The sequence below is a fragment of the Pelodiscus sinensis genome, chromosome 7 (assembly GCF_052426305.1).
Source record: "Pelodiscus sinensis isolate ZL-2025 chromosome 7, ASM5242630v1, whole genome shotgun sequence".
NCBI classification, from domain to species: domain Eukaryota; kingdom Metazoa; phylum Chordata; order Testudines; family Trionychidae; genus Pelodiscus; species Pelodiscus sinensis.
The window spans coordinates 67,784,439-67,810,165 of NC_143058.1; the positions used below are offsets into that span (position 1 = coordinate 67,784,439).

Below are 25,727 nucleotides of genomic sequence, written 5' to 3' on the forward strand. Positions count from 1 at the left end.
AATACTGGTATTGCAAAATAAACCTTTTGTTGTTTCCATGTTAGATTATGTAACTATGTCGATTGTAGTGTGTCGTTCTTTCCATCTGCAACAGAATCAATAAGCTTCATAGTTCTACACTGTGGAATTGGATTTGTGCATGATACATCCTCTAATGCAAAATAGCTTGCAAACACTGTTTAAATTCATAGGACTGTGGTTTCTAAAAGCACAAGGAAATAAAATTGAAACCTTTTTTCAAGAAGTAAATTTAAAAATGTACGTTATATGATTTGGCAGATATCTGACCTCATTTGGTATGTATATTATTTAGATCATGGTAAGGGAGAATTTTTGTCTAAGGAGAAGAAGGCAGATGAAGATGAAGGAAGACAAAGCAATGAAGAACAAAACTATCAGCATTCCCCTCTTCGCAAATCTTTAATAAGATCCTCTACCAGTAGCAACCTACCTAGTAAAAGGTATGTTTGTTTCTCTAGGAGTCTGGCTGGTAGAGACTTTTTCCATGACAAGCATTTCCCATCGGAGTGTATGTCTAGTAATGACAATAATTTTGAGTATACAAGGGAAAAAAAATGTTCCTATTTATTCATGGAAGTGTTGTTTGTAGTTTCTGATATGTTCCTTTACGTGTGTGTGTGTGTGTGTGTGTGTGTGTGTGTGTGTGTGTGTGTGTGTGTGTATATATATATATTTTTTACTTTCTCATTTGTTCATTCCAGGTGAAATCTGAGTGTATGTAGAAAACTCTTGATTGTGTTTAAAATTTGAAAGTTGAGCTATGTGATGATCAGATCGTTTTTCTATATGTGGAGAAAAGTCTCTGGATATTAAGATGCCTTCTTTATTAACTAGAAGATTTACCCAGTGTTGCTTGGGTCCTTAGCTCAATTCATTTTTGCTTTTTGGAAAACAAAATTAAAATGTATGTGGTTCATTTAAATCATTGTTCTGGGCTAAGTCTGGGGATGAGAGGTTCAGTATGCAGGCTGCCCCAGAGGAGAGAAGACTACTCCCATCCTCTCTTACTGCAGCAGTTTGGGGCAAGGTGAGATATTCCTCTCCGTGGTTGCTGCAGCTCGGGCAGGCACAGTCAGGAGAGGAGTGCATGTTGCCCTGGCTGGGGCAGGTCCAGATTTGTCTGCCACCTGTGTCCTCAGCCAGAGTGAGGAATACAGCAAACTCTGCACTTTCCCCTTGCTCCCTAACCAAGGGAAACAGCCAACAATGTTCCTGTAGGAATCAGGAGAGGGAAAGGAAATTCAGCCCCTGTTGCCTACACTAAAGGGCGCCAGAAGGGTGGGAAGCTCGGGACTGGGGCCATCCCAGAAGGGGGGGGGGGGGCATGTACCTAGTGATTCTGTCTTTTTTGTGTGATGTTATGGGACACAGTCCCTTTCCAGACACATCCCATTGTCTTGGCCCAGCCAAGCCCTTATGGGGCTGTGAATAAAGATGTAACATCCTGTTTAATCACTTAACCAGATAAACATGCTTAAATGGCATGGATGGGGTGCTGCTTCAGTCCAGTTAGGCTGGAGCACCCTCCCAATCCCTGCCCACCATGGTTGGGCTGGAGCATCTCCCCCTCCTCCCACTCCCCACAGGCAAGGACTATGCTGGCTAGGTTGGAGCATCCATTCCCATGGTGCACTGCTCACTGTGGCCAGGCTTGCTGTGGACACGGGCTGGAGTGCTCCTGCTCTTGGTGTGCCAGGCTCGGCCCCCGTGGTGGACCCTTCTGGGCTCAAGTAGACTCCTGCCTGCAGCATTTGGGGGGCTGTTCCAGCCCTTGACAGTTTATCATAACCAGTAAGCATCATCCTGTAAGGGTGATGCTTACTGGTTAATCAGTTGATCATTCACATCCATAGCTTTGTGTTATATGAGAAAACTGTATACTGAATTTGGCTATCCTGGCCCTTACCATTTAGGACAGAGGTAGAGACCCTAAGGCCTGGGAGCTGGATGTGGCCCCCAGCTTGTCTGGATCCAGCCTCCAAAGCTCTGGGCTCCCCTTCAGCATTGCAGAGCCCATGCTGATACTCCAGCCCTCCACCCTACCCCCCCTGTGGAGCTAGAGCACATAAAATCTGCTAGCTGAGCCCTCATAGGCTCTGATATGCAAGGGGAATTTGGACAGAGTCTTTCTCTTCACACGGGACATGTCACTGAAGGTTATTTTTTTTGTTGCTTCCTGCCTGTGTGCGGCCCCTGACCCTAAAAGGGTTCCCCTCCCCTGATTTAGGAGTTCTTGAGCAGACAGACACGTGGGTAGACACACAAACTCTTTCAAATATCTAGTGTATTTTCCTGTTAAGTTATATAATTGTGGCTTTTTTTCCTTAATGTTATCTCACATTGCTTTGACTATAAGACCAAAGCGCTGCTGTTCTTCTGTTCTTTTCATTGCAAGGGTCTTGGATAAAAACCACTATAGTTAAGATTTCAAACCGTTATAGTCTGTGTTTTGAGAGATTCTTTGCTTGCTGAAGTTTTCCAAGCGTGTTGTCTTGCCAAAGGTGAATTTTATTTAACTAATTGAGCAAAATCTCTTCAGCCACTTCTGTTTTGTGGGGTGAAAAAAATAAAATGTACATTATATTATTGTGACAGTTTGTTTTGCTCAGTTGCATTTTAAAATAAAATGTTACCTGTCCGCCTATCCCCAACCTAGCCCCTTGTTCTCCAGTGCCAAACACCCTTTAATCCCCCTACAGCCCATGGCAACACCCTCTTGCCTTGTGACCCCACCATGCCCTCACCCAACACCCCTTTGCCTCCACTCCACACTCCTCCGAGCAAGGCTGCCCCCTCAGGGAGTATTGCTGTTACTGTCGCGTGGGCAGGGAGAGTAGCCATTGGAGACATGCACTCTGTCCTCCTTCGTGCACTCCCCATCCCCAAGTCCGTCTTGAGCCCCCATGGGTGGAGGTGGGGGGGTGCGTGGAGGTAAGCTGGGCCACTAGCTTATTTAGGTGGGAGGGGGCGAGGAGGGAAGGAGGCGCCTCCTGTTCCGCCTCCTCCAGCTGCTGCCTCAGCCCCAGTGCTGCTGCTGGGCACAAATCAGCCACCGCGATTGCTGGAACTGAGCCACTGTGAACAGCCAGCTTCAGCTCTGGTAGCCTCTGCAGCCTGGCAGCCAGCAATTAGCGGATTGCATTCGTAACTCAGGAACCGGCTTATGAACGCTTAATGGGAGGTTTGGTCATAAGTACGAATGGTCGTAAATCGACCGTTCGTAAGTCGGGGACCAGCTGTATGTGTTAAGAGGACAAATCCAGACAAAACTTCTCTTAGGCTTGTAATCCCTTTTATTTTCACCATGTACAGTAGCATATCACTGATAAAATCTGTTGTGTTTTTTCTAGTTCTCCAGCCAAGAAATCTGCTCTTACAAAGTCGTTGCAATTTGAGGCAGACCCATTTGATTCTGGATCTGAAGGGCAGAACTCTGAGAGTTTGGTAGTATCACCATCCTCTCTCAGTAACCTGATTGGTTCAGTGGCAGAGACCTCTGAAGACAAATATCGCCTTCTGGACCAAAGGGATAAAATCATGCGACAAGGTAACATTTGTAATTATGCATGTGTTGATGAGGATAATCAAAATTAATGCTCATTGTTTTAGGAAGTAGCAAGGAATTCTTTCTCTGTCAAAATGTAGCCTTTTTCTATGGCATACAGTATTGGCCACTACCAGAAATAGGATGCGATGAACCAATGGTTTGAATCTGCCATGACAAATCTTTTGTCCTACTTTTCACTCTGGAGACTACAAGTTTAAAATAAGACACAACAAATCTAGAAATTCAACATCAATTAAGGTGCATCTTGAGGCGAGCCAGCTCAACTATCCAAATGACAGTAAAATAGCTCATATCCCAAAAGACTAAACTTACCTTATTTTGCGAATATTTTTTAATATTTAATAAAACTAGTTTGATAATAAAAATGACATCACTTCTGAAACGTAATGTTGTTTTATAATTTTGTAGAGCTTTTACCATTGGTACATTTATATAGCTAGATTCTTTTTAGGCTTGTCTGCTGAGATTAACACACTATCTACTTGTGAGAAAAATTAGGCAATAAGGCAAAGTATTATGAAATTTGCTTACATTATTTAAAATCTCTGGAAAGGGTCTCTTCAGTCAGGTAAATGAGTATAGTGTCTGCTTATGAAATCAAGGAGGTTTAGTCTCTGGATGCTCAGATATAATGATTATGTGTGTGCTGTAAGATTCTACATAGAACAGCCTATAAAATAGAATGGTTTTCTCTTCCTGTCAGGGGAACTGATATGTTTAGGTAGACTTGTTTCACATGGTCCTTACAATGATCTGTGCTTAATTGCACATGAATATCTGTTGTTATCAGTATGTATCAGATTGTGTCTGTCAAAATAATGTTTATGCAGTTTATTGACATGTACAGTGTAAAAAAAAGCATTATTTTAGGAAATTTTTCTCATTTGTCAAAACACAGAATTGTATGGGAAATAACTTTTTAAGTGCAGCTACAGTGCAGAGGAGTAAAGATATGCATTACACAGATTAGAAATCGTAAAAGCATGCATTCTTAAAAACCAATCTTTCATATATCAGAAGGAATCAGGGGATTCCTGAGGGAACTATCTAGAGACTACATTAATAGATTCATATTAAACTTGTTTGACTACTGTACTTGTTTGATGTTATTAGAACATAAGACTTATCAAATAGGCACTAGGTTTTTTGTTTGGCCTGGAAATCTTACATTGGTAAGCATGACTGAATAGTGAGCACGTAGGTTTATAGTGATATGAGTCTAAATTTAATTGGAAGCCATGCATCAAAATCCCTGTACACAGCAACGCATATTTACCTGTTACGGATTGACTGCTTTATGGTTCTGGTGGCTCCATTAATTTCTGCAAGATATAAAGAAAAAATAATATGCATGTTTTTATTTACTAAGAGATGCTTTTGAAAGTGCATACCTAGGGCTGTAGTGTGATGTGATTATCTCTGGGTGATGTACATCAGTTGGAAACAAATGAACAGGACAATTAACAGTATTTTTTGTTTAACACTTGTTTAGCTCGAGTGAAAAGGACCCATCTGGGCAAAGCTAAAACATTTGTTGGCACATGCCCAGACATGTGTCCTGAAAAAGAACGCTACCTGAGGGAAACAAGGAACCAGCTTAGTATCTTTGAAGTAGTCCCTGGAACTGACAAGGTACCAGACTCTCTATACTGACTGCTGCTGTTGTGACTGTTGATTTGCTGTCATTGAATTGTTAGTTAATGTGTCAGTACTTTGCGATAAATCTCTGGTTTGATTCTGATCAAAACTTCCAGGGATCAACAACTAAATATGAACTGGGGTTTTTACTAAGAAATTCCATATTTGTTTGTAGAAGCAGATAGTAACACACTTTGAAAGGCTGCAATATAGGTATATAACATTTCCCATTACAAGGGGAAAGCTGTCTTTTAACTTGATAATAGGCTATTGTAACAATTACAGAATCATAGTGTTAGGAGAACCATAAGGGTCGTCTAGTCCAAGTCTTTTATCTTGGCAGGGGATTGTGTCTAAACCATCCAATACAGATGGCCATTCAGCCTCTTTTTGCAAACTCGAATAAAGGAGTTTCTATAGCCTCACTAGATAGTCTGTTCCATTGTCCTACTGTTCTTATGTTTAGGATTGTTTCCTGAGATTTAATCTAAATCTGTTATGCTGTAGTTTGAACCCATTGCCTCTTATCCTGCTCTCTGTAGCAAGAAAAAACATTGTTTTACTTCATTTTTTTATGGCAGTCTTTCAAGTATTTGAAGACTTTTCTCATGTCCTCAGTTAATCTCCTCGGGTATGTCTACACTAGCCCCCTAGTTCGAACTAAGGAGGCTAATGAGGGTGATGGCAGACTTGGGGAAGCCATGGGGCAGAGCAGCTGGGGTGCTGCCAAGTTGGTCCCGCAGCACCGCTCAGGTGAGGGGTGGCACTGCGGGACCAACCCAGCAGCACCCCAGCTGCTCTGCCCCGCTGCTTTCCCAAGTCGCCACTGCCACTTGCAGCCCCAGCTGGTCTGTCGCCAGCAGCTGCGCAGGGCTTCCCCCCTCCTCCCTGCAAAACGACGTAGGGTTCGCCCCATGTCGCGCCGTTCCCTGCCAGTCCCGCCCCTGCCCCCCTGCCGGAGTACCTCCTGATACTCCGGCATATCCGATAATCCGGCACCCCCAGGTCCCAAAGGTGCTGGATTATAGGCAGTCTACTGTAGCTCCAATTTACAGGGTAATAGCTCAGGTGTTACACAATGCCCCACACCTGCCATAAATAAAGAAAACATTGAAACCTTTTGTGTTGGACATAAATTAACATTTTGCTTCAGTTAAATAAGTTTGATAAACTAACATGAAAAAGTTAAAATGCTTAATTTGTTTAATAATTTGAATTGAACCATTCTCCCTAGCTGCAGCACTAGCAAAATGGGTTGGGCATATTGAATTAATGGTCAGTTTCCATTAGCAACAACTCATGGTCTGGGGAAAGGTTCACATTGAGCCAGGTAGTCCATGGGCCAAAAAACTTGAGAACCACTGTGACAGAGGGATCTCAAAATCATGAATGGTATGAGAAAGTCAATGGGGATAGTGTTTGTTTATCTTTTCAGTTATCTTGGGGTCACCCAATGAAATTAATAGACAGCAAATTTAAAACAAATGGGGAAGTACTTCTTCACACAATGTCTAGTCAACCTGTGGAACTCATTGCCAGAGGATGCTGAGAAGGCTAAAAGTACCTCTGAGTTCAAAAAAAGGTCCATGAGTGGCTGTTAGCAAAGTGGCAGCCCAGATGTCTGCCAGAAGCTGGGACTGGTTGACAAGGGTGGATCTCTGTAAATTTCTCTGTTATGATAATTTCTTCTGAAGCATCTGGAGCTGGTCACTGTCCGATACAGATGGGGTAGGTGGATTGTGGTTTTGACCCAACATGGCTGTTCTTATGTAAAAGATGCTGTCCTCCACAGCAAGGGTTGATAGTGATTTGGCCACTAATGTGGACAATTTCATACTCCCCCCCCCCCCCCCCCCCAATTGCCTACTCTGTTCTGAACCTAGGTATTGGCAATGGTTAAGTAAGCACAGTCAATTTAGTACTAAGGATTTTAATGTACATTCCATATTTATTTTCATTGCTTTCTTCCTGTTCTTTCAGGTGGATCATGCTGCTGCAATAAAGGAATACAGCAGGTCTTCAGCAGACCAGGAGGAGCCTTTGCCCCATGAACTGAGACCTTCAGAGGTGTTGAGCATGACCATGGACTATTTAGTTACCCAGATCATGGACCAAGGGGAAGGGAATTACCGAGAGTGGTATGATTTTGTTTGGAATAGGACACGTGGAATAAGAAAGGTAACCAATGACACTTGGACCCACTTGACAGCTAGCATGCAAAATACACCTGTGGCAATTTAAAAACTAAACAAAATGTAGAAAAAGAAAAAAAATTGTGATCCTTTCTAAATTAAAATGCTTTCTATACAACAGTTGTGTGAAAATAGAATGTCTACCTGGATGGACTTCAAAATGATTTATTTAATTGACTTTGTTAGTAACTATTGCTAAATTTACAAATGTTTTGGTTTTTGTTTTGGTCAGGATATAACACAGCAACATCTGTGCGACCCTCTAACTGTATCCTTGATTGAGAAGTGCACTCGCTTTCATGTTCATTGTGCCCATCACTTGTGTGAGGAGCCCATGATCTCCTTTGATGCCAAGATCAACAATGAGAACATGACGAAATGTTTGCAGAGCCTGAAGGAGATGTACCAAGACCTGGCTACTAAGGATATTTTCTGCAAGAGTGAAGCAGAGTTCAGAGGCTACAATGTGCTGCTGAATCTCAACAAGGGGGATATTCTCAGGTGAATTGTTACCTTGTAGCACCTACCTCATTTTTTTCCTCCTGAACATTAGTATAGTATAGAATTCATATTCAGGAGCTCTTAAGTGAAGGCTTTGCTGTTAACTTTTAGAAATACAAAAACTTGCCTCTCCCTGGTAAGAAACAGCTTATGCTCTAATCTTTCTAGCCTTTGAGCCATTCCCATTAAGTTGGTTTTCCCCTCTCTGAGGAGGGTGAGGATCCAATTTAATTTTCCCTCTAAATTGTGCACTTGCACAAGAATCAGTGAAGTCTTGTGCACTTGATAGCAGAGCTGCACATGTCTGATGACTTGTGTTGGTAGAATAAAGTAAAACATTCGGAAATGTGGCTAGTCCCACGGAGGCACAGAAACAGGCAAACTATTACTAAATATCTTTTAAACTTTTATTAAAGGACTTCTACATATAAATTATTATTTTATCAATTTTGTACATACGTAGGCACCAAATAATTATTAGAATGACTAATAAGCAAAATGCATTACAGTAAAGAAAATTCTCTGAGGTTTTTCTAAATCCCAATAGTTGTTAACAAGGGACCAGGGATTAACAGTTACATTTACATCAGTCTTACTTATAAGACTAATCATTTATCTAAAACTCTTAACACTACTACTTAACAATACCTCTGAACAATTGCAGATAACAATAGTTACATTTAACAGACACACAAACTACAACAATAAGAACAACATATTTGGTATACGTTACGCTCTACAGGAACTTGTTTGGTTTGGTGAGCGGGAGGTGGCCCTCAGGTGATCAGTCCTCGGACCTGGCTCATATTCTGCCTTCCAATGTTTATATGGGATTCCTCAATTTGATACAAGAGGGGAAGCTGTTAGAGAGAGAGCTTTTGCACGCTTTTTGTGATAGGCTAGCAGACCCTGTCTGTTAAGTGACAGGAGTAAGGGGGTGAGATGGTTTCCTGTTTTTCCTTTTCTGCCTTATCGGGCATGGCACAGTCAGCACAACCAGCACGAACTTTACATGAACTTTTCAGGTCTGGTTTTTGTTCCTGTTCTTTGCTGATCTTTAAGTTACATAGTGTAAGGGTTTTTCATCAAGGGGAAATTGACCTTTTGCTTGGTGGCAATATGCACGAGAGGCCTGGCCAGCAAAGAGCCTGCTTTCACAGTGTTCAGGTGCCCTTTCCCCCCTCTGCCAAGCTTGCTGCTTCTGCCCTCTGCCTCAGAGTCCCTGTCCAGCTGCTTTCTGTGCAGATCATGGGGACAAAGTGGGTGATGTTGTGCAGTCCCCTTAGGGTTATGGGCGCACAGCTCAGGAGTTAGATGCAGCTGCTGCAATGAATGCTGCTGAATGAGCCTTCAGACTGGTGAGTTGAGCTGTGCTTTAAGAGGGAGTTCACAATTTGTCATACACTTTCCCAGCAGCCAGCTGACAGACATGTGTGCACTCTGACCCTGTCCTCCATTCACTCTGCCTTACACATACACAGACGCACTCTGTTTCACTCACTTCCCAACATGTATTTGTGTTATTACCTCTTGGTCCTTCCTGCAATGGACATAAATTCTCTGTAATTTTAATATTTCAAAGTGTGTTATTTTTAGTGTTCTTAATTGGTCTATGCATTTTAAAGTCTATTTATCATGCTTATATTTTTTGGAGTACTGAGTTGTAAACTGCCTAACCTGTTCTGCCTAGAGTATATCCCTGTGGTAACTTTTAAAAAATATATATTATGTTTAGGTTTTTTGTTTTTACTGGTGGCACACACCTGCACATTACCTCAATACTGCTGCTAGTAACAAAATTAATTCTGCACTTGGATGGAAAAAATTAGAGAACATTGGTCACATTCACACCTTTACTGGGAACAGTTGGACAGGAGGCAGTTTTCTCTGTCTGGGTTGGCAGGGTAGCATCACAATTAATTTATATTGTTAAGGCTGTGTTGTTGCCAATGAAAACTAGGTTTGTATTGGTTAGCTTAGAATTTACTGACTATGGCAGAATGGAACAAAAATGGCAGAAGTACTCCAAAACTGCTGTCTCACTGCAATTTTTGTAATTTGCATTTTTGCTGATGTTAAGACACTAGTCATCAGTAAGTTGTGGAGCTATTTTCCTCTATATGTTCCAATGCAAACCTCATGCATCCTGACAAAAGCAATGCAGGGTGGCTGGGCGAAATTTGTAGAGATATCATAAAAGGGGCAGGACTTCCTTACTCTGCAGATCCTCCGTGAAGATGCTCACATTATTTTTTAGTTACATAAAATATACTAATTTAAAATGTCAAACTACAGCCATTTTTCCTGGAGTATGTCTCAGTGTTAGCTTATTTTAGTAATTTTTTTTACCCACTCCCAAATAGGGATGTACAAACAGGTTAACCAATATGCTCATGTGCCAGCTGCTCCATGCTACAGGCTCTGCCAGCCCTACTATTGGGGCACCAGCCAGCACAGGGCAGCAATTGGCTCCTGAGGAGTGGAGCTGGTGCATGCTTGCAGAGCCCACAGTGCAGGGAGGTGGCCAGCTCCCCCAAGAGCATGACCAGTGCCCCACAGATGAGGCGGGTAGGGCCTTCAGCACAGGGCAACAGCCAGTTCCCTGGGAGCAATGCTGTCCTGTGCTTGCAGAGCCTGTAGCGCAAGGCAGCCAGTTCCCTGGGAGCAGAGCCCACAGCTTGGGGCATCCAGTGTCCCAGAAGTGGCGTCGGGGCACGGAACATTACAAGAGCAGCCACGGGGGCAACCCTCCACCGTCCTCCTTTCCCTTCCTATTCCATCAGTACATCCCCAGATAAAACAGTTAACCATGTAACCAATAGAATTTTTAACGGTTACACAGTTACTGGGGAGGAAGGGGGGGGTTAGATTTTTTTTTTACATCCCTACTCCCAAATAGGATGGATGGAATTTATTAAAATGTTTTTCCCAGAAAAAAACCTAACTTTTTGAATATAAACATTTGAATAAATATTATTTTTTAATATGTAATTGCTGAAATAAACACAGGCATATTTTAAATGCATTAGAAAAACATTACATTTTAAGTGCCTCAGTGCTGTCTTTAATTTAACCATGTGTATGTAATTCAAAACTCATTGTTTGGGCTGAAAAAAACATGAAACTTTAGTTACAGGGGATTCTTTTTTCAGAAAGCATTTACATAAAATTTTAAAATGAATTTGTTTTCCCAGATGCCATAATAATATCTTTGTTAATGATAATTGAATTATTACATAAGAACATAAATGATCAAAATGTATTACTACTAATTTAATTTACATGCATTAAAGTTTGCCATCAATACTAACTTGAATTGTATGAGTGTTTTTAAAAGTGGCCATTAAAAAAAAAAAAAAACCACTCACAGAGATTGCTGTTAAGCTATGGTCATTAATGTGTAGATGAAAAACTCCCATCTTTCTTGTTTCAACAGAGAAGTGCAACAGTTTCATCCTGCTGTTCGAAATTCAGCTGAGGTTAGATTTGCAGTTCAAGCCTTTGCTGCATTAAACAGCAATAATTTTGTAAGGTTTTTCAAGTTGGTGCGAATAGCTTCCTATCTAAATGCCTGTATCTTACACTGTTACTTTAACCAGGTAAGAAAAAGGAGATTTTATGTTCTGTTCCACTATGTAATAATAATAAAGTGTGTGGTAGGGAGGTGGAGAGGGGTTTCAAAGAGCTCCAAATGTGGCAGGTATCTATTAAACACTCATGTTTCTCCCTGCTGTATTCTTTAAGAAAAAATGCAGGTTTACAAAGGAAACAACCAAAAAGCTTTTCCACCGAAATACAAAATAGAAAAGCATGTAAAATACAAGATTTGTTTGCTGAGTGCATAACTTTTAAAAAACTTGATATTCTTACATCCCACAAAATATCCAACATATACTTTCTGATTTTTTTTTTAACTGGGGAGGGGTCCTCATTTTTCTTATTATTTATATTGTCTTAGGGTGTGTCTAGACTACATGCCTCCTTCGACGGAGGCATGTAGATTAGCCAGATCGGAAGAGGGAAATGAAGCCGCGATTAAAATAATCGCGGCTTCATTTAAATTTAAATGGCTGCCCCGATCTGCCGATCAGCTGTTTGTCGGCAGATCGGCGGAGTCTGGACGCGATGCCCCGACAAAGAAGCCTTTCTTCATCGACACAGGTAAGCCTGGTTTCACGAGGCTTACCTGTGTCGATGAAGAAAGGCTTCTTTGTCGGGGCATCGCGTCCAGACTCCCCCGATCTGCCGACAAACAGCTGATCGGCAGATCGGGGCAGCCATTTAAATTTAAATGAAGCCGCGATTATTTTAATCGCGGCTTCATTTCCCTCTTCCGATCTGGCTAATCTACATGCCTCCGTTGAAGGAGGCATGTACTCTAGACACACCCTTAGTGTGTAGAAGTCCAGGTCACAGATCAGGGTCCCCATTGTGGTAGGTGCAATGCAGATTGTTCTTGACTTGTTTGGGAAAATGTCAGTGCTTTAATGTTGGAAATCCTTAGGCTCTTGGGCTAATGCAGGACAAACAAAAGAAAACACGCGTAAGAGGGCAGGCTTGATTCACTATCCATAATGAGCAAAAGCTAAAAAGCAACCAGTGTGTAAAATGAAAAGAAAAACAAACATAATTCTTTCTTTTTGAATGATTGAAGATGGTGTTAATTGTATAATTTTTCAATACTGATTTTCTTATTGACTGTGCCCACTTAATTTTCTAGGTGTAAAGAACAGCTCTGTCTGATCCATATTTTATGAAGTCTGACTGAAGTTCAATAGCTATTTGGCTTTTTTTTTCCTCCTTAGATTCGCAGAGATGCACTAAAGTCTCTTAATATTGCCTATACTGTCAGCACGCAGAGATCCACTGTCTTTCCTCTGGATAACTTGGTTCGCATGCTGCTGTTCAGAGACTGCGAAGAAGCAACTGATTTTATAAGTTATTACGGCTTGAGTGTATCTGATGGGTAAGAGGCAACGAGAATTTATATTTTGTTAGTGCCCAGAACCTTCATGCAGGGCACTGTTGTGCTCACTGCTGTAAAACACATCTGTGATCCAATATGAGAGCTGCAGCTTGGTACAAGGAGAGAAACATGAATTAAATCATGACTGGATTTTTTTAAAGACTTGTTCAGTTTTAAAAGAATTGCTTTGGGGGGAGTTATATAGCCTTTGTTATACAGGCAATCAGACAACCTGATCACATTGTAGTCTCTTCCTGTTGTGAACTCTAACCCTCTGGTGATGCTGCTGCCATTTAAGTCAGAGAGAGTTTTGCCATTGACTTAAATGGAAAATAAGTTAAGCCAATGCCGAGCACTTTGTGAAATTCAACCTTTCATATAATGACATTGGGGCATTAACTCCACAGTTGTTTAGTGCATTTGTTGTTATAACTTATAAATATGTGCATTTGGGGTTCTCCTTTTGAAGCACCATGTGCTGTGAGTGCTGTGAAGGCAGCATGCTTAGCCTAGGGAGAGAGTGCCTTTCATAAATCTCCTCCACAAATCTAAGGGCTGATCTAGTGTGAGTTAGGCAAGGGGGAGAGAGCTCTGCCTTGAAGCTGGAGGACATATGGCACAAATAGAAAGCTCTAAATTAGTGTTTTAATGTAGTTTAGTTTACATCTGTAAATTACTGAATTAAGCGTTAAACACATCTACTTTGCACGTTTGCATCAGTTTAACTAGATAGGGAAACATCCACTCTGTGCAGCAGCAGTCAAAAAAGCAAATAGAATGTTAGGAATAATTAAAGGGATAGAGAATGAGAGAGAAAATATCTTATTGCCTCTGTATAAAACTATGGTACACCGACATCTTGAATACTGCATACAGAAAAGGGCAACAAAAATGATTAGGGGTTTGGAATGGGTCCCATATGTAGAGAGATTAAAAAGATTTGGACTTTTCAGCTTAAGAGAGGAGACTACGGGTATGTCTACACTGCATTCCTCTTTCGAGAGAGGAATGCAAATGAAGTGCAGATTTGAATTTCCCATGCTTCATTTGCGTAATTGCATCCAGCCGCTTTTTTGAAATAACCTATTTTGAAATAAAAAACGCTGCGTAGACGCGGTTATTTAAAAAACAAACCCTTCTTTCGAAATAATCCTTACTCCTTATAAAATGAGGTTTAATGGTTATTTTGAAAGAAGGGTTTGTTTTTGAAATAACTGCGTCTATGCAGTATTTTTTATTTCGGGAAATTCAAATCCATGCTTCATTTGCCATTTCGCTCTGCTGCATTTGCATTCCTCTCCCGAAAGAGGAATGCAGTGTAGACGTACCCTGTTAGGTGGGGGGAGATAGGATAGCGGTCTATAAAATCGTGACTGGTGTAGAAAAAGTGAGTAAGGAAAAATTATTTACTTATTCCTACAATATAAGAACCAGGGGGTCACAAAATGAAATTAATAGGCAGCAGGTTTAAAACAAACAAAAGGAAGTTTTTCTTCACTCAGCACACAGTCAACCTTTGCATCTCCTTGCCAGAGGATGAGGTGAAGGCTAGGACTTTAACAGAGTTCAAAAAAAGAGCTAGATAGATTCCTGGGGGTTAGGTCCATCAATGGCTATTAGCCAGGCTGGGTAGGAATGGTGTCCTCAGGCTCTGTTTGTCTGGAAATGGGTGACAGGGGAGGGATCTCGTGAGGATTTCCCTGTTGTGTTCCCTCCATTTGGGGCATCTGGTATTGGCCACTGCTGGCAGACAGGATACTGGGCTAGATGGACAGTTGGTCTGACCCAGGGTGGCTGTTCTAATGTTCTTAGCTCAAATTCAAGTGGATTTGTAGTGCAACTTTTGTAATATATACAACACCATGAGAACTAGAGTTTTGTTTTCTAAAGAAAGCTGAGATTGACTTCTTATTTCCCACAATCTTAAAAAAAAAAAAAAAAACAGAAGTGGAGTATGAAGAGAACTAAATTGCCAACCTGATACAACCCTGCTCCATCTGAGCCCTGCTTTCACTGAGTTAGAATTTGGAAATTGTCACAGCGTTGCATATGCTTTGTTTTTTTCATTTTAAAGCCCTCTTTGAGCTGCGATAAGGGAAAGACATTTCATGTGGCATGTAGTACAATTCAAACACTGTGTTTGGGCCAAGTAATAAGTGTATAGCCTCGTAGAAAAGTTTCTTTGACTTTTTTAGTCTTTTCTGAGACTAGATCTCCTCTAATGGGAAAAATGAAGTTGCAGTCAATATCTGCTGTAATAAATGCAAAAAGTACTTTTATATTCTGAGAGTGGAAGGCTTTCATTAAAACGACTTGTTTTATGTTTATCATCCTATGTCATATTTTAAGCTTTTTAAGAGAAACAAAACAGAAATAATCTTCAGAGAAGTTAATTGTATTTTTTATAATTGTTATGGAATTAGGTGGGTGGAAAGAAGAGCAGAATAATAAAAAATCTGAATGCTTTATCTCATTCCCTGTCTCTTGGGTTTGTATGGGATACTCGTTGATTGTGTGTTTGGTTTTTTTTTCACTAGATATGTGGAGCTGAATCGCTTAGCTTTCCTGGAATCTGAAGGATTGCCCAAACCAAGAAAATCATTGTTTATTAAGCAGAAGCTAACTGCATCTGTTGGAGAAATTGTAAATGGAGGAGCATTACCTCCAGTAACTTGCCATGTACCTATCTGTAGCTTCAGTGGGCAGAACAGGTACATAGGAGCGAGTATTGCTGGGGAGCCAGCCAGCAGTATCCAGAAAGCCCATGCGAACGTGCTAGGTAAGAGCATGTGGACAAGGCCAGCATCTGAAATGCTGCCCAGAAAGTTCATGTCTTCTCAAGTTTGTTGCTTTTTCCCATTTTGTGAGAATTTTGCATAGATGTTAAATGAAATAGAAACCACAACTTGCTTCAGGGGTCTCCATTCCACCTGTATTCTAGCAAACAAAATTTGTGTCCTCAAAACAGCAAATGTATTAATGGAAATCAAATTTTGGGCTACCCACCATGAGCATTTGTAGTGAAACCTGATCTAAAATGTTTCACTCAGCCAGTTATTGAGTAGGAACCACACCTTGTTTCCATTCAGAAACAAACCAACAAAAGTAGAACCTTCAGTCCTGAACATGTGCAGCAAAATGTTTGTGAATCATTTATAAACTGAGATTTGGTTCAAGAATAAAATGAACTCCTTGCAGACAAGTTGCACGTAGAAAGTGAGGCCCAGTTAAATAAATGTTATAATTATTTGCCCATTTCTAAAGTGAATGCATTTTGTTTCAAATATTTTGAGTTTACACCTCTGCTGTGTTGGACAAAATGCAAATATTGATTAACACTTAAAACAAGCTGTGTGTTTAGTGCGCATACAGCACACTAGAGTGCACATGGAATTCTCAAGCTCATTCCTTCCTAGTCTTTAAAATAGTCTTTGTATCCTAAATAAATTGTCAGTTAGTAGAGCATGTAATCTGATGCAAACTCCAATGTTTACTATTTATTACAGTGCACTGGGCCATCATAAGAGCTCATTTTTCTGATTTAATGCAGTTTATCAAGTATGCCAACTTTTGAGAGAAAATACTGCAGTCAGTTAAGTTACGCAGACTGATGCTGTTTGGTTTTGATGTTTTCCTGTAGAAGGAAGGACGGAAGAGAAGGGCATGGAGCCTGATGGGACAGTGATGCAAGTCCAACCTCCAGCTCACCCTTTGCCTCCACTGTTCCCTCGTCCTCCAGCATCTTTGCCTGCTGCTGTACAGTCCCCCTTTCAGCCTGTTGTGCAGCCTGAGCTTCCACCTTCAGACCCTCTGCCTAGGTACACAGACATGGTAAGAGACATTGCTCCTAAAAACAACCAGCTCTGGAAAAATGCATATTGACTGTATAATTTCAGTTGTCCTTTTGTGACATAATTGTTGATACTGGAATCGGATAATGTCTTCACTGTTTGTGAATCTTTGTATTAAGATAAGAGACCAGAGAAAGTTACTGGTCCAGAGATCTAGGTGGTTAAATGAATTATTATCCTGCACTTTCGTAGAGAGAAACTTGGGTTCAGTTTCATTGTGCCATTTGGGGAAATTTGGTTCCAGTTAATAATGGCAGCTGAATATCTGATGAGTCATGCAGAAAATGTTACCTCCTACTATGACTGTCAAATATCTAAGGCTAACCACGATTGTGTATGGCTAATGTTTAGATGGGAAACCTCTAATGTAAACTTGCAGTGGTGCAAAAACTATTGATTGTTTTTCAGAGTAGGAATGTAAAATTTTGATTATTTAGCTAATCAAATAGTCAATGTAATTTGCATTGATTATTCGATAAGGGCACTTCCACCTTGGAAGTGTATCAACAGCCCAAGGCTGTTGATATACTTCAAAGGTGAAAGGCCTGCGGGGACCACAGGGCTAGTGGGGGACTCAAGCAGTCCCCCCTGGCTCCATGCTCCCCGTGGCATTACAAAGTGGCAGTGCTGCTTTGAAATGCTGTGGAGAGAAGCACCCCTTTCTCTTCCCCCACACTTGCTTGCTGCCTCTTTCTGCTAGGAGCAGCAAGTACTGTTTCAGAGGTGGCACTTTATTTTAGTGAATCAATTACTAAATCAGTCCCCAGAACAGCAGCATGTCCCTTTTTGGATGAGACCTATGACAGGGGGGTCCTTTTCACAAGGATATTGGTGTTGACTTGCAGTCATGGACATACAGCAGTTTGGGTGATTATAAACTATTTGCCGTCATATCCTCTTGCAGTTTTAATTGGATTTGGTGATGTTCTTCAATGAGTATCTTAAACTGTTGTGTAGTACTGCATGGTATAGTCCTATTGCCCTGTTCTTCCTCAGATGTGGTTGCATGGATACAAATTTCTATTCATTGATGTGGATATCTGCTGATAGAAATGAGTATCCTCTGATCCATGGGGCTCCTCTCTTAAGAGCCACAGCAGTTAAATGAGACTATCGTGCGTCTGCTCCTAGGAGCCAGCATCTCATGCCATCAGCGCCTTCCAGCCATGCTTCTATTCTGCCCCTAGCCTTATCCCAAACCATGTCTCCTGCTTGCGGTCAGTACAGCTAAATGGCCAGGAGGAGCTGCCAATATGGGGCACTGGCTCCTGTGAGTGGCAGCATCATGTTATTCTCATTTAGACATTGTGTTTCTCGAGAGTAGAGCCCTGCAGATCTGTGGATACTAATTTTTCTATCTGTGGATATCTGCATCTGCGGAGAGAATTGTATATCCACGCAGGGCTCTATGCATTGAGATGACAATTGCTATTTAATTAAATAAGATTGATTTTATTAATGTTACCACTGAAACTAACCCTTGAATGAAAAATTATACTTGAAAATATTAAACATTTGAGATACTAAGAAAAATCAGGGTTTTTTTCCCGATTTAATTTGGGAATTGCTTTTCTTTTTTTGGTGGAGTTAATGTTTTGCACTTCCATTATATTGAAAGAAACTAAAAAAAGGCCGAAGTGGAGTTCCATATTGTCTTGACTTCCATATTGTTTCCTTTCTTTAGAAGTACAAAGATAGGTTTTCTAACTATGTATTTGTGAACATATAAGTTCACAAATTCTAAAGATTCCTGCCTCAAAATTACACATGTGTGCAATCCTGTGTAAATATCAAACATTGTTTCTCAATATTTTCTCCTATGTGTGTATTTTAAGGACATTGCAGAAGTGTTGGAAAGTCTGGTGCATGAAGTTCTCAAAGGAGAGTGCAAAGAAATTGTCAAGGCAGGAGCAGCATATGCAACTGCAGCTGTGTGGTAAAGGCAATTATTATTACTATTATTGACAATTTAAGGGGCCTGTACCCATCTCCGTGTCACTGTGCATTACTAATAAGTAGCATGAAGACTTCAAGCTTTCATTTATTTTATGGAGGGGGAAGTGTCCCAAGTAGCTGGATATTTTCATTCTATTTTTATTAAAAGCAACAATGTCAGGATTGATAGGGCCAGTATTGGCTCCCTCCCCATGCTTGAAAATTACACTTTCTCTCCTGAAATGTATCCTGGATGTATATTTAACAATAAAAAAGCACCTTTATAGGCCTTCCAAACTGTGCAGTATGATGGTTTTAAGGTCCAAGTGATTAGGCTGACTGAAAAACCATGGTTTTCATATGCAGTCTCTTATGCGCTACTCTGGAAAAGACTATTGAGTTAATTCCATCCATTCAAGGTAACAGAGGTATATCACTGATCAAAATTCTTGGTTGCTGAACAACTTTCATATATTGTCTAGGCTACTGTGTTTCCATTCCAGTCTGCTCTTTCTGTGGTCCTGCCATGGGGGCAGGGGACTGGACTCAATGACCTCTCGCGGTCCCTTCCAGTCCTAGTATTCTGTGAAATAGCTGTTGGTTCTGTTTTGATCTGTTAGTGAAGGGCCCTTAGGGAATTCTTTAGCACTTGTCCCGTTCTTTCACTACTTGTCCTCCTTTCTGTTGCCTCATGGTCTCTAGGAGCCATGGGAAGTAGGGAAAGAAGTTTGGCGGGGTCAAGCTACAACCCCAGGGCAAACTAGTAATAGGCCCCAGTGTTTACCTCTGTAGCTGCAGGGGAACTGTGTTTTCCACTATTGTCCCCTCAAAAATATGTTGCTGGAAGGGAAGATGCCCGGTTTCCCCCCATTTACAGTTCTGTTACGTCCATGCTGCTTAGTGAGCAAATGTCTCTTTGGTGCACCCTTATTTGTTGAGGAAGCACAGAAGAACTACACTTTTTGAAAACTCAAGTCTTCTTGCAGGATCTCTTCATCAAACTGGGTTTTCAAAACCAGTGTTTGAATGTTCTCGTGTTGGAATAGTGAACTATATTAGGGGTTCAGTCTTGCTTGCCGAAAGTGGCAGCTGGCGCTATGCACTAAATTCTGCGTGGGTGAGATTAGCTTGGGGAGGGTCAAAGTGGCATTTGAATCACCAGCTGTGGACAAAAAGATTATCAGAAGCAGGTGATTTTGTAAACATGCCTTTTTGGGGAGGTTGTAGTGACAATCTGCTGGGGTTCCCAGAAATGAGATATGGATCATCCCCCTTAGCCTCAGAAAGCGAGAGTTTTGCCTCTATGGAGTGATGTGTTGGCCCCCTGACACACTAACCTCTTGAATTGCCAGTCAGCTCTTCAGCCTGTCCAAACTATGTATAGCAGGTAGCCACCGGTAACGCCCAATTTTTGAGTTCCTTAGAGGTATCTCCCAGCAATATTTAGCCTTTCTATATTGTAGTACCCACAAAACCCTGTCAAACTGGCTGCTCCTTTAAGGAGACACTCCAAAGCATCTTATTATCTCAGCTAGCATGAACACTCTCTGCTTCAGTTAAAGCACAGAGTTGGTTCATAGTAAAAGTAAAATAAATTTATTAATAACAGAACAGTTGGAGTGGTATCAGGTAGAAGGAATAAAGATAGAAATTATTACAAATAAACAAAAATAATAATAAACTTCTCAGACTTCTCTATAACCTAACAAATTAGTTGTTTATTCACAGAAGTTTTCTCTCACCACTTTTCTTCCAGTATGGCTAACTATTTAGCTACGACCCTTCACAGACCTGTGTGCTTAGTTCATTTGTTTCCTTAGGTGAAAGTTAAATTAGGGGTTCTCTTCCTCTCTACAGACCAATAAACTTCTGAAAGGCCTCCCAGGAAAAGTTCTTTTTCCCTGCTGGGTGTAAATGAGGGATGTAAAATCCTGGTTAATAAGTTAACCATATAAATGGAATGTTAAATGTTCAGTCTCACTGGTTAAGTGGGATCCCACAGATGGGGGACCGCTCCCCTCTGCAGCATGGCACAGTGAACCCAGCCAGGTTGGAGCAGGGCCCGCCCCCCCCCCCCAAGGTGTGGTGTAATGGGACTGGCTTGGTTGAAGCAGCCCCCCTGCTGTGGTGTAGCGGGTCCAGCAGGGTTGGGGTGTCCCATGGCACGGCGTGGCAGATCCAGCCAGGCTGGAGCAGTCTTGTATGCATGTTGGGCAGGAGGCTGCTCTAGGCCACTGGTTAACAGCTTACCCAGAAGCATTACCTGGTAAGGGTGATGCTTACCATGTAATGAGTTAACCGGTTACCCGTTAACTTCCCTAGAGTAGATTCTTTGCTGTGTGGTATAGGCGCCAGGCTGGATCCTCCACTGCTGGTGAGATTTGGCGAATAACTTTTCTGCAGCCTCTGATTACAAACGAATAGCCCATTGAATTTGGCCATTCTTGGTTTGAGATAGTGGCCTCTTTCCTTTGGAGAAAATGTGTCTCAATCCCCCCGACATGCTTTATTGAAACACATTTTAGTTACATCTCCAGCTTATCTGTGAAGCTCTATGTGGGTTAACTGTCCCTACATCGTGCAAGTATATTGATGATTAGTTTCTCAGTGATATTTCAGTGCCGCTTCTGGATAAATATCATAAGAGTATGCCATCTCTCACTGCGGTGTTCTTAGGGTCATAGCAGTATGATAGGAATACCTTGCTCACATTATTTCAAAATTTGGACCACTAGGTCTACCCTGTATTTTAATGAGGCACAGCATAATTCAAGACAATCGAAATTAGCATGTGGGTTTTAGAGCATTTACAGTAGTTGTCTTTTAAACATTGACACAGTCTTAGTTAAGACAGAACTTAAGTTCCACCATCACGAAATCCTTAAGGGTGAAAGAGACGTTTTCTTACCATAAATCATTTTATTACGGAAAATCCACTAGTCTTTATCAGAGTTACCTCTAATCATCTCCATCCATGTTCAGAATAATAGTTTATGTGCACCAAGGCATATGCAAATGTACCCCACCAATAGAAACCAAAAACCTAGTTGTGGGTGCTCTGCTAATCAGCCGAGCAGCATTTGAATTTCTCCTGAGTGGCCGCACAAGTTCACAGCTTAGAAGGAACACTGATCCTTACTTCTTGCCACCCTTGTTATTGTAGGCTGTCAAGTCATAAATTGCAGCTGATATATAGTAGCCAAGAATGTGGATCACTGAGTTGCCTCTTGGATGGAGAGTCATTGAGTGGATTGTCTTTGATATGCCTGATATAAATAGATTTAGGGAGTAAGAATGGGTTTGAGCTGAAGTATGTTATTAATAGAAATGAAAAACACAAAACCTGCTGCCTTTCTTTATGTAGTGCCTCTGATGCCACCATGGAGGAGCTCTTGACTGAAGTGATGATGGAGATTCTCAGGCAAGTCGCAGCAGATGTGGTCAGTGTAGAAAGAGAGCGAGTCAAAGAGGAAAAACGCAGAGCAGAAGAAGAGAAGTGAGTAGTCTTGGTTCTTATCAATGAATTATATGTAAGATGAACAGGTGAAAACTTGAGGGACTGGATTTTTCAATGAACTGGTAATAGGTAGGGATGCAATAGTGCAGACAATTAAACGGTGAACCAATAAGCAAAAGCAAATTTTTTTAGAGGGCTGCATGGTTCAGTCCTGGTTAGCGCCTGGTTCCTGGAGCTATCCCTTCTGTGGCTTTGCAGGGGAAGTAATTTTGGAGCCAGGTGGGCAGGCAGCCTTGCTTAGTCCCGGTTTGTGTCGTGTCCCAGAAGCTACCCTCGCTGTAGCTCTGCAAAAAACGTACTTTAGGAGCCAGGCAACCTGCCCACTTGGCTCCTAAATTACTTTCAGTGCACAGCTGCAGCATGAGTAGTTGACGGAGCCAGGACTGAGTGTTAGCCCGTATCAATTAATTGTGTAGTCAACACAATTTTTCTTCTTAACATCCCTAGTAATAGGCGTACCGGTTGTACCTCCCTAAACTGAGACTCTCTGGTCTGGCAACATCCAGATGACAGATGTTGCTGGACCACTGAGCCCAGGGATAGGGAAGTCTGGCAGCAAAGCTGGGAGTGCATCGGGGGACCAGCAACTTGGTGGGAGCCCCTTGGCAGGCAGTTCAGTGTGAGCCCCATGCCAGGGGGCAGGCGGCACAGCAGGGAGCTTTGGCCCCAGCGGTCAGGGAGCTCTGGCCCTAGGGAGCCCCTGCTGGGCTGGTGGCAGGGGGGCTGGTGCTGGAGACTGAGTTCAGGACCATTGGGGCCAGCTAGAGGTTGGAAGCAGCCAGCATTAGGGAGGTGTGGGAGGCATGGGAGGTCAATAACGGAGGCCCTCCCCTGGTCTGGCAAAGCCCCTCATTCTGGACCAGGAAGGTCCAACCTGTACTTGCCCTTACTTTCAGGTTGTTAGCATGAATCAAGTCGCAGGATGGTTGGTACTCAGATGGCTTCTTTATGTTAAAAGGCCTAAATTTACCTAGGAGTGTGTATTTTTCTCTTTAAGTATTCTCTAATATATTCATATATTTCAGTTGTAAATTGTAAAATCTTTTTTTATAAGGTTATTATATTATATTTATTTAAAACTGATTGAATTAGAGTGATACTTAATAATGACACCCAAAGTTAAGAATATGGCTACCAAGGCACAGGGTGAGCTGTACCTTTGCCCTCTCATTATGACATTCCATGTGCAACGCTTCCAAGTGACAGGGCTAAGCACGGTACCCCACACCTCACCCCAGTCTGAGACTGGGTCTGAAGGACACAACATCTCCGCCCCATGTGAGTTCCCTGAGCAGATCCAGCTATATTTGTAACCTATAACTGACTTTCTGGTGAGCCTGTGACTACTATGGAATGGAATAAACAGAGAGGATGAGGTTAAAGAACAGAAACCCTATCTGCATATTCCTTAAACCTTCCTTGAAAATTTAGTTGGGTCCTGATTGTCCTAGTCATTTCTTCAGCCTTACGACAGGACAGAGCAACCTAATGTGTACTCCTGCAACCTCTTCCTCTCAGTCTGAGCCTCAGTCACTGCCTTGATTTGAATTCACAGGCAGTCGTTATCTATTTCAAAGGTTATTTATTTGACTAGGACCCCTGAGCATCTTACTGGGCAAGGAGGTTGCACATAGACTTCCAGCAGTAGTGTCACTGTCTTGTCTGTTAAATACTGTCAGTGATCTTTCTTCTTGGAGTGTTACCTGCGCAAATTTCTCTATCCCTTCCACACTTTAGGAACACACACCTTTACCCAGTTCCTAGGGCTCAGGGTGTAACTCTGTTAATTTACACACCCACCCTTACCCAATTCCTAAGGCTCAGGGCGTAACTTCTTGACGGTTTGCAGGATATTTTGCCACTGGAGGAGCCTTACACAGTAATATTCTTATTCTCTATTTATTGACAATTCCCAAGCAAACAGAATACACATGCTAAGCACACTATGTCATGCTCACGAATTCTGATAAAGGCAGGCAGACTTCTCCTACTGGCCAGGCAAGATAAGTCTCTCTAGATCTTAGCTGCTCCACATCACGGTTGTGCAGAGGAGTCTGGCTGCTCTGGTCTTAGGCTGTGTCTTGGAGGTGAGTAGTTCTTCTATGTCTTCCCTCTTCCTTCTTAGTGTTCCTTTTTCTTTCCTTTTCCTTCTTTCTTTTGCTTTTTCCTTCTTTCACTTCTGCTTGCTTGTCTTCTTCTTGGACTATGTCTAGATTACATCCCTCTGTCGACAGAGGGATGTAAATGAGGCACTTCCAAAGTGCAAATGAAGTGGGGATTTCAGTATCCTGTACTTCATTTGTATAATCGCGGCATGGCGCTCTTTTGAACAAGCGCCATTTCTGAAGTAAAACCACAGTCTAGAGGAGTACAGGATCTTTTGAAAAAGCCTGCCATTTTCGAAAGAACCGCGTCTAGACTGTGGTTTTACTTTTGAAATGGCACTTGTTCAAAAGAGCGCCATGATGTGATTATGCAAATGAAGCGCAGGATATTTAAATCCCTGCGTCATTTGCACTTTCAAAGTGCCTCATTTATATTCCTCTGTCGACAGAGGGATATAATCTAGATATAGCTTTGGACTCCAGTTTATATAGCAAAACTTGAGTCCTGCTTAGCTATACTATAACTAATTATTTTAGTATAATTTTACCAACCAATCATAACATATTGTAACAGAATTACCTAGCCCATCAGACCCAACCACCTTAGTTGATTTACACCTAACAAAATTAATTATACAGTGGACAGAAACAGTTACAAACCAGAGTGAGATATCACAGACAAACAATAAGAAAGTGAGGACAATAATCATATAATGAGGATTCCACAACTATTGATAAGCAGTTTTTCCAGATGAAATGCTGTTAGCTAATTAACATTTCTTTACCCATTTTGATTTCTTTATCTGGTGACAGTAGGGGCCGTTAGGACAAGATCCCCTTCTCAGAGCCTAGTTTCACACTATTTTAATGCAATTTAGATGGAATATGAGTATGCGACTCTGGGCTTTACAGCTAATGACTGCTGCTCTTCAGTCTGGCTGCAGAGGAAGGCTTTAGTTTAGGCCTTCCAATATGGCTACATGCTTTCCAATATGGCTACAGAAAAACTATATTGTTACAGATGTGTAAAATTTCCCAGGATTGTGTTAGCTCTTTCTCTGCTATGTAGCAAAGAGCGTGAGAAGAATTGTGTAGGTAGAATCTCTTGGTGCCAGCTGCTGCTTCTCCTAGCACTATGAACCCCATGTTCATCACCCGGCAAGGGTGATGCTTATTGGGTATCGAGTTAACTTGTTTACTCATTCACATCCCTATTCGGGACCTTCACATCTTTCTATCCTTGACAAAAATAACAGAGCAACGGTCTTGCCAAGTACGTTGGGATGTACTGGCACTCCTTTTCTGGTTAACGTATCTATAGTTACCTCTTAATTATTTTGTTTTATACATTTGTAGAATAAACATTCCCATAAAGAAACCAGCCTACAGTAATTCATAGAACAGTACAGACAATTTTCATCTTGTCCATATAT

General features: G+C 41.6%; 1 protein-coding gene across 2 annotated transcripts in view; it reads left to right on the plus strand.

Annotated features, from left to right (window-relative positions):
* MCM3AP (minichromosome maintenance complex component 3 associated protein) overlaps window positions 1–25,727 on the plus strand; it is a 69,266-nt gene that overhangs the window by 12,547 nt on the left and 30,992 nt on the right. For both annotated transcript variants that reach the window (XM_075934166.2, XM_075934167.2), the window contains exons 5-15: window positions 314–461; window positions 3,372–3,568; window positions 5,082–5,221; window positions 7,208–7,405; window positions 7,652–7,920; window positions 11,357–11,519; window positions 12,726–12,886; window positions 15,424–15,665; window positions 16,527–16,717; window positions 18,573–18,673; window positions 22,037–22,168. In XM_075934166.2, the coding sequence (XP_075790281.1) occupies window positions 314–461; window positions 3,372–3,568; window positions 5,082–5,221; window positions 7,208–7,405; window positions 7,652–7,920; window positions 11,357–11,519; window positions 12,726–12,886; window positions 15,424–15,665; window positions 16,527–16,717; window positions 18,573–18,673; window positions 22,037–22,168 (1,942 nt within the window). The remainder of the gene's footprint in view (window positions 1–313; window positions 462–3,371; window positions 3,569–5,081; window positions 5,222–7,207; window positions 7,406–7,651; window positions 7,921–11,356; window positions 11,520–12,725; window positions 12,887–15,423; window positions 15,666–16,526; window positions 16,718–18,572; window positions 18,674–22,036; window positions 22,169–25,727) is intronic.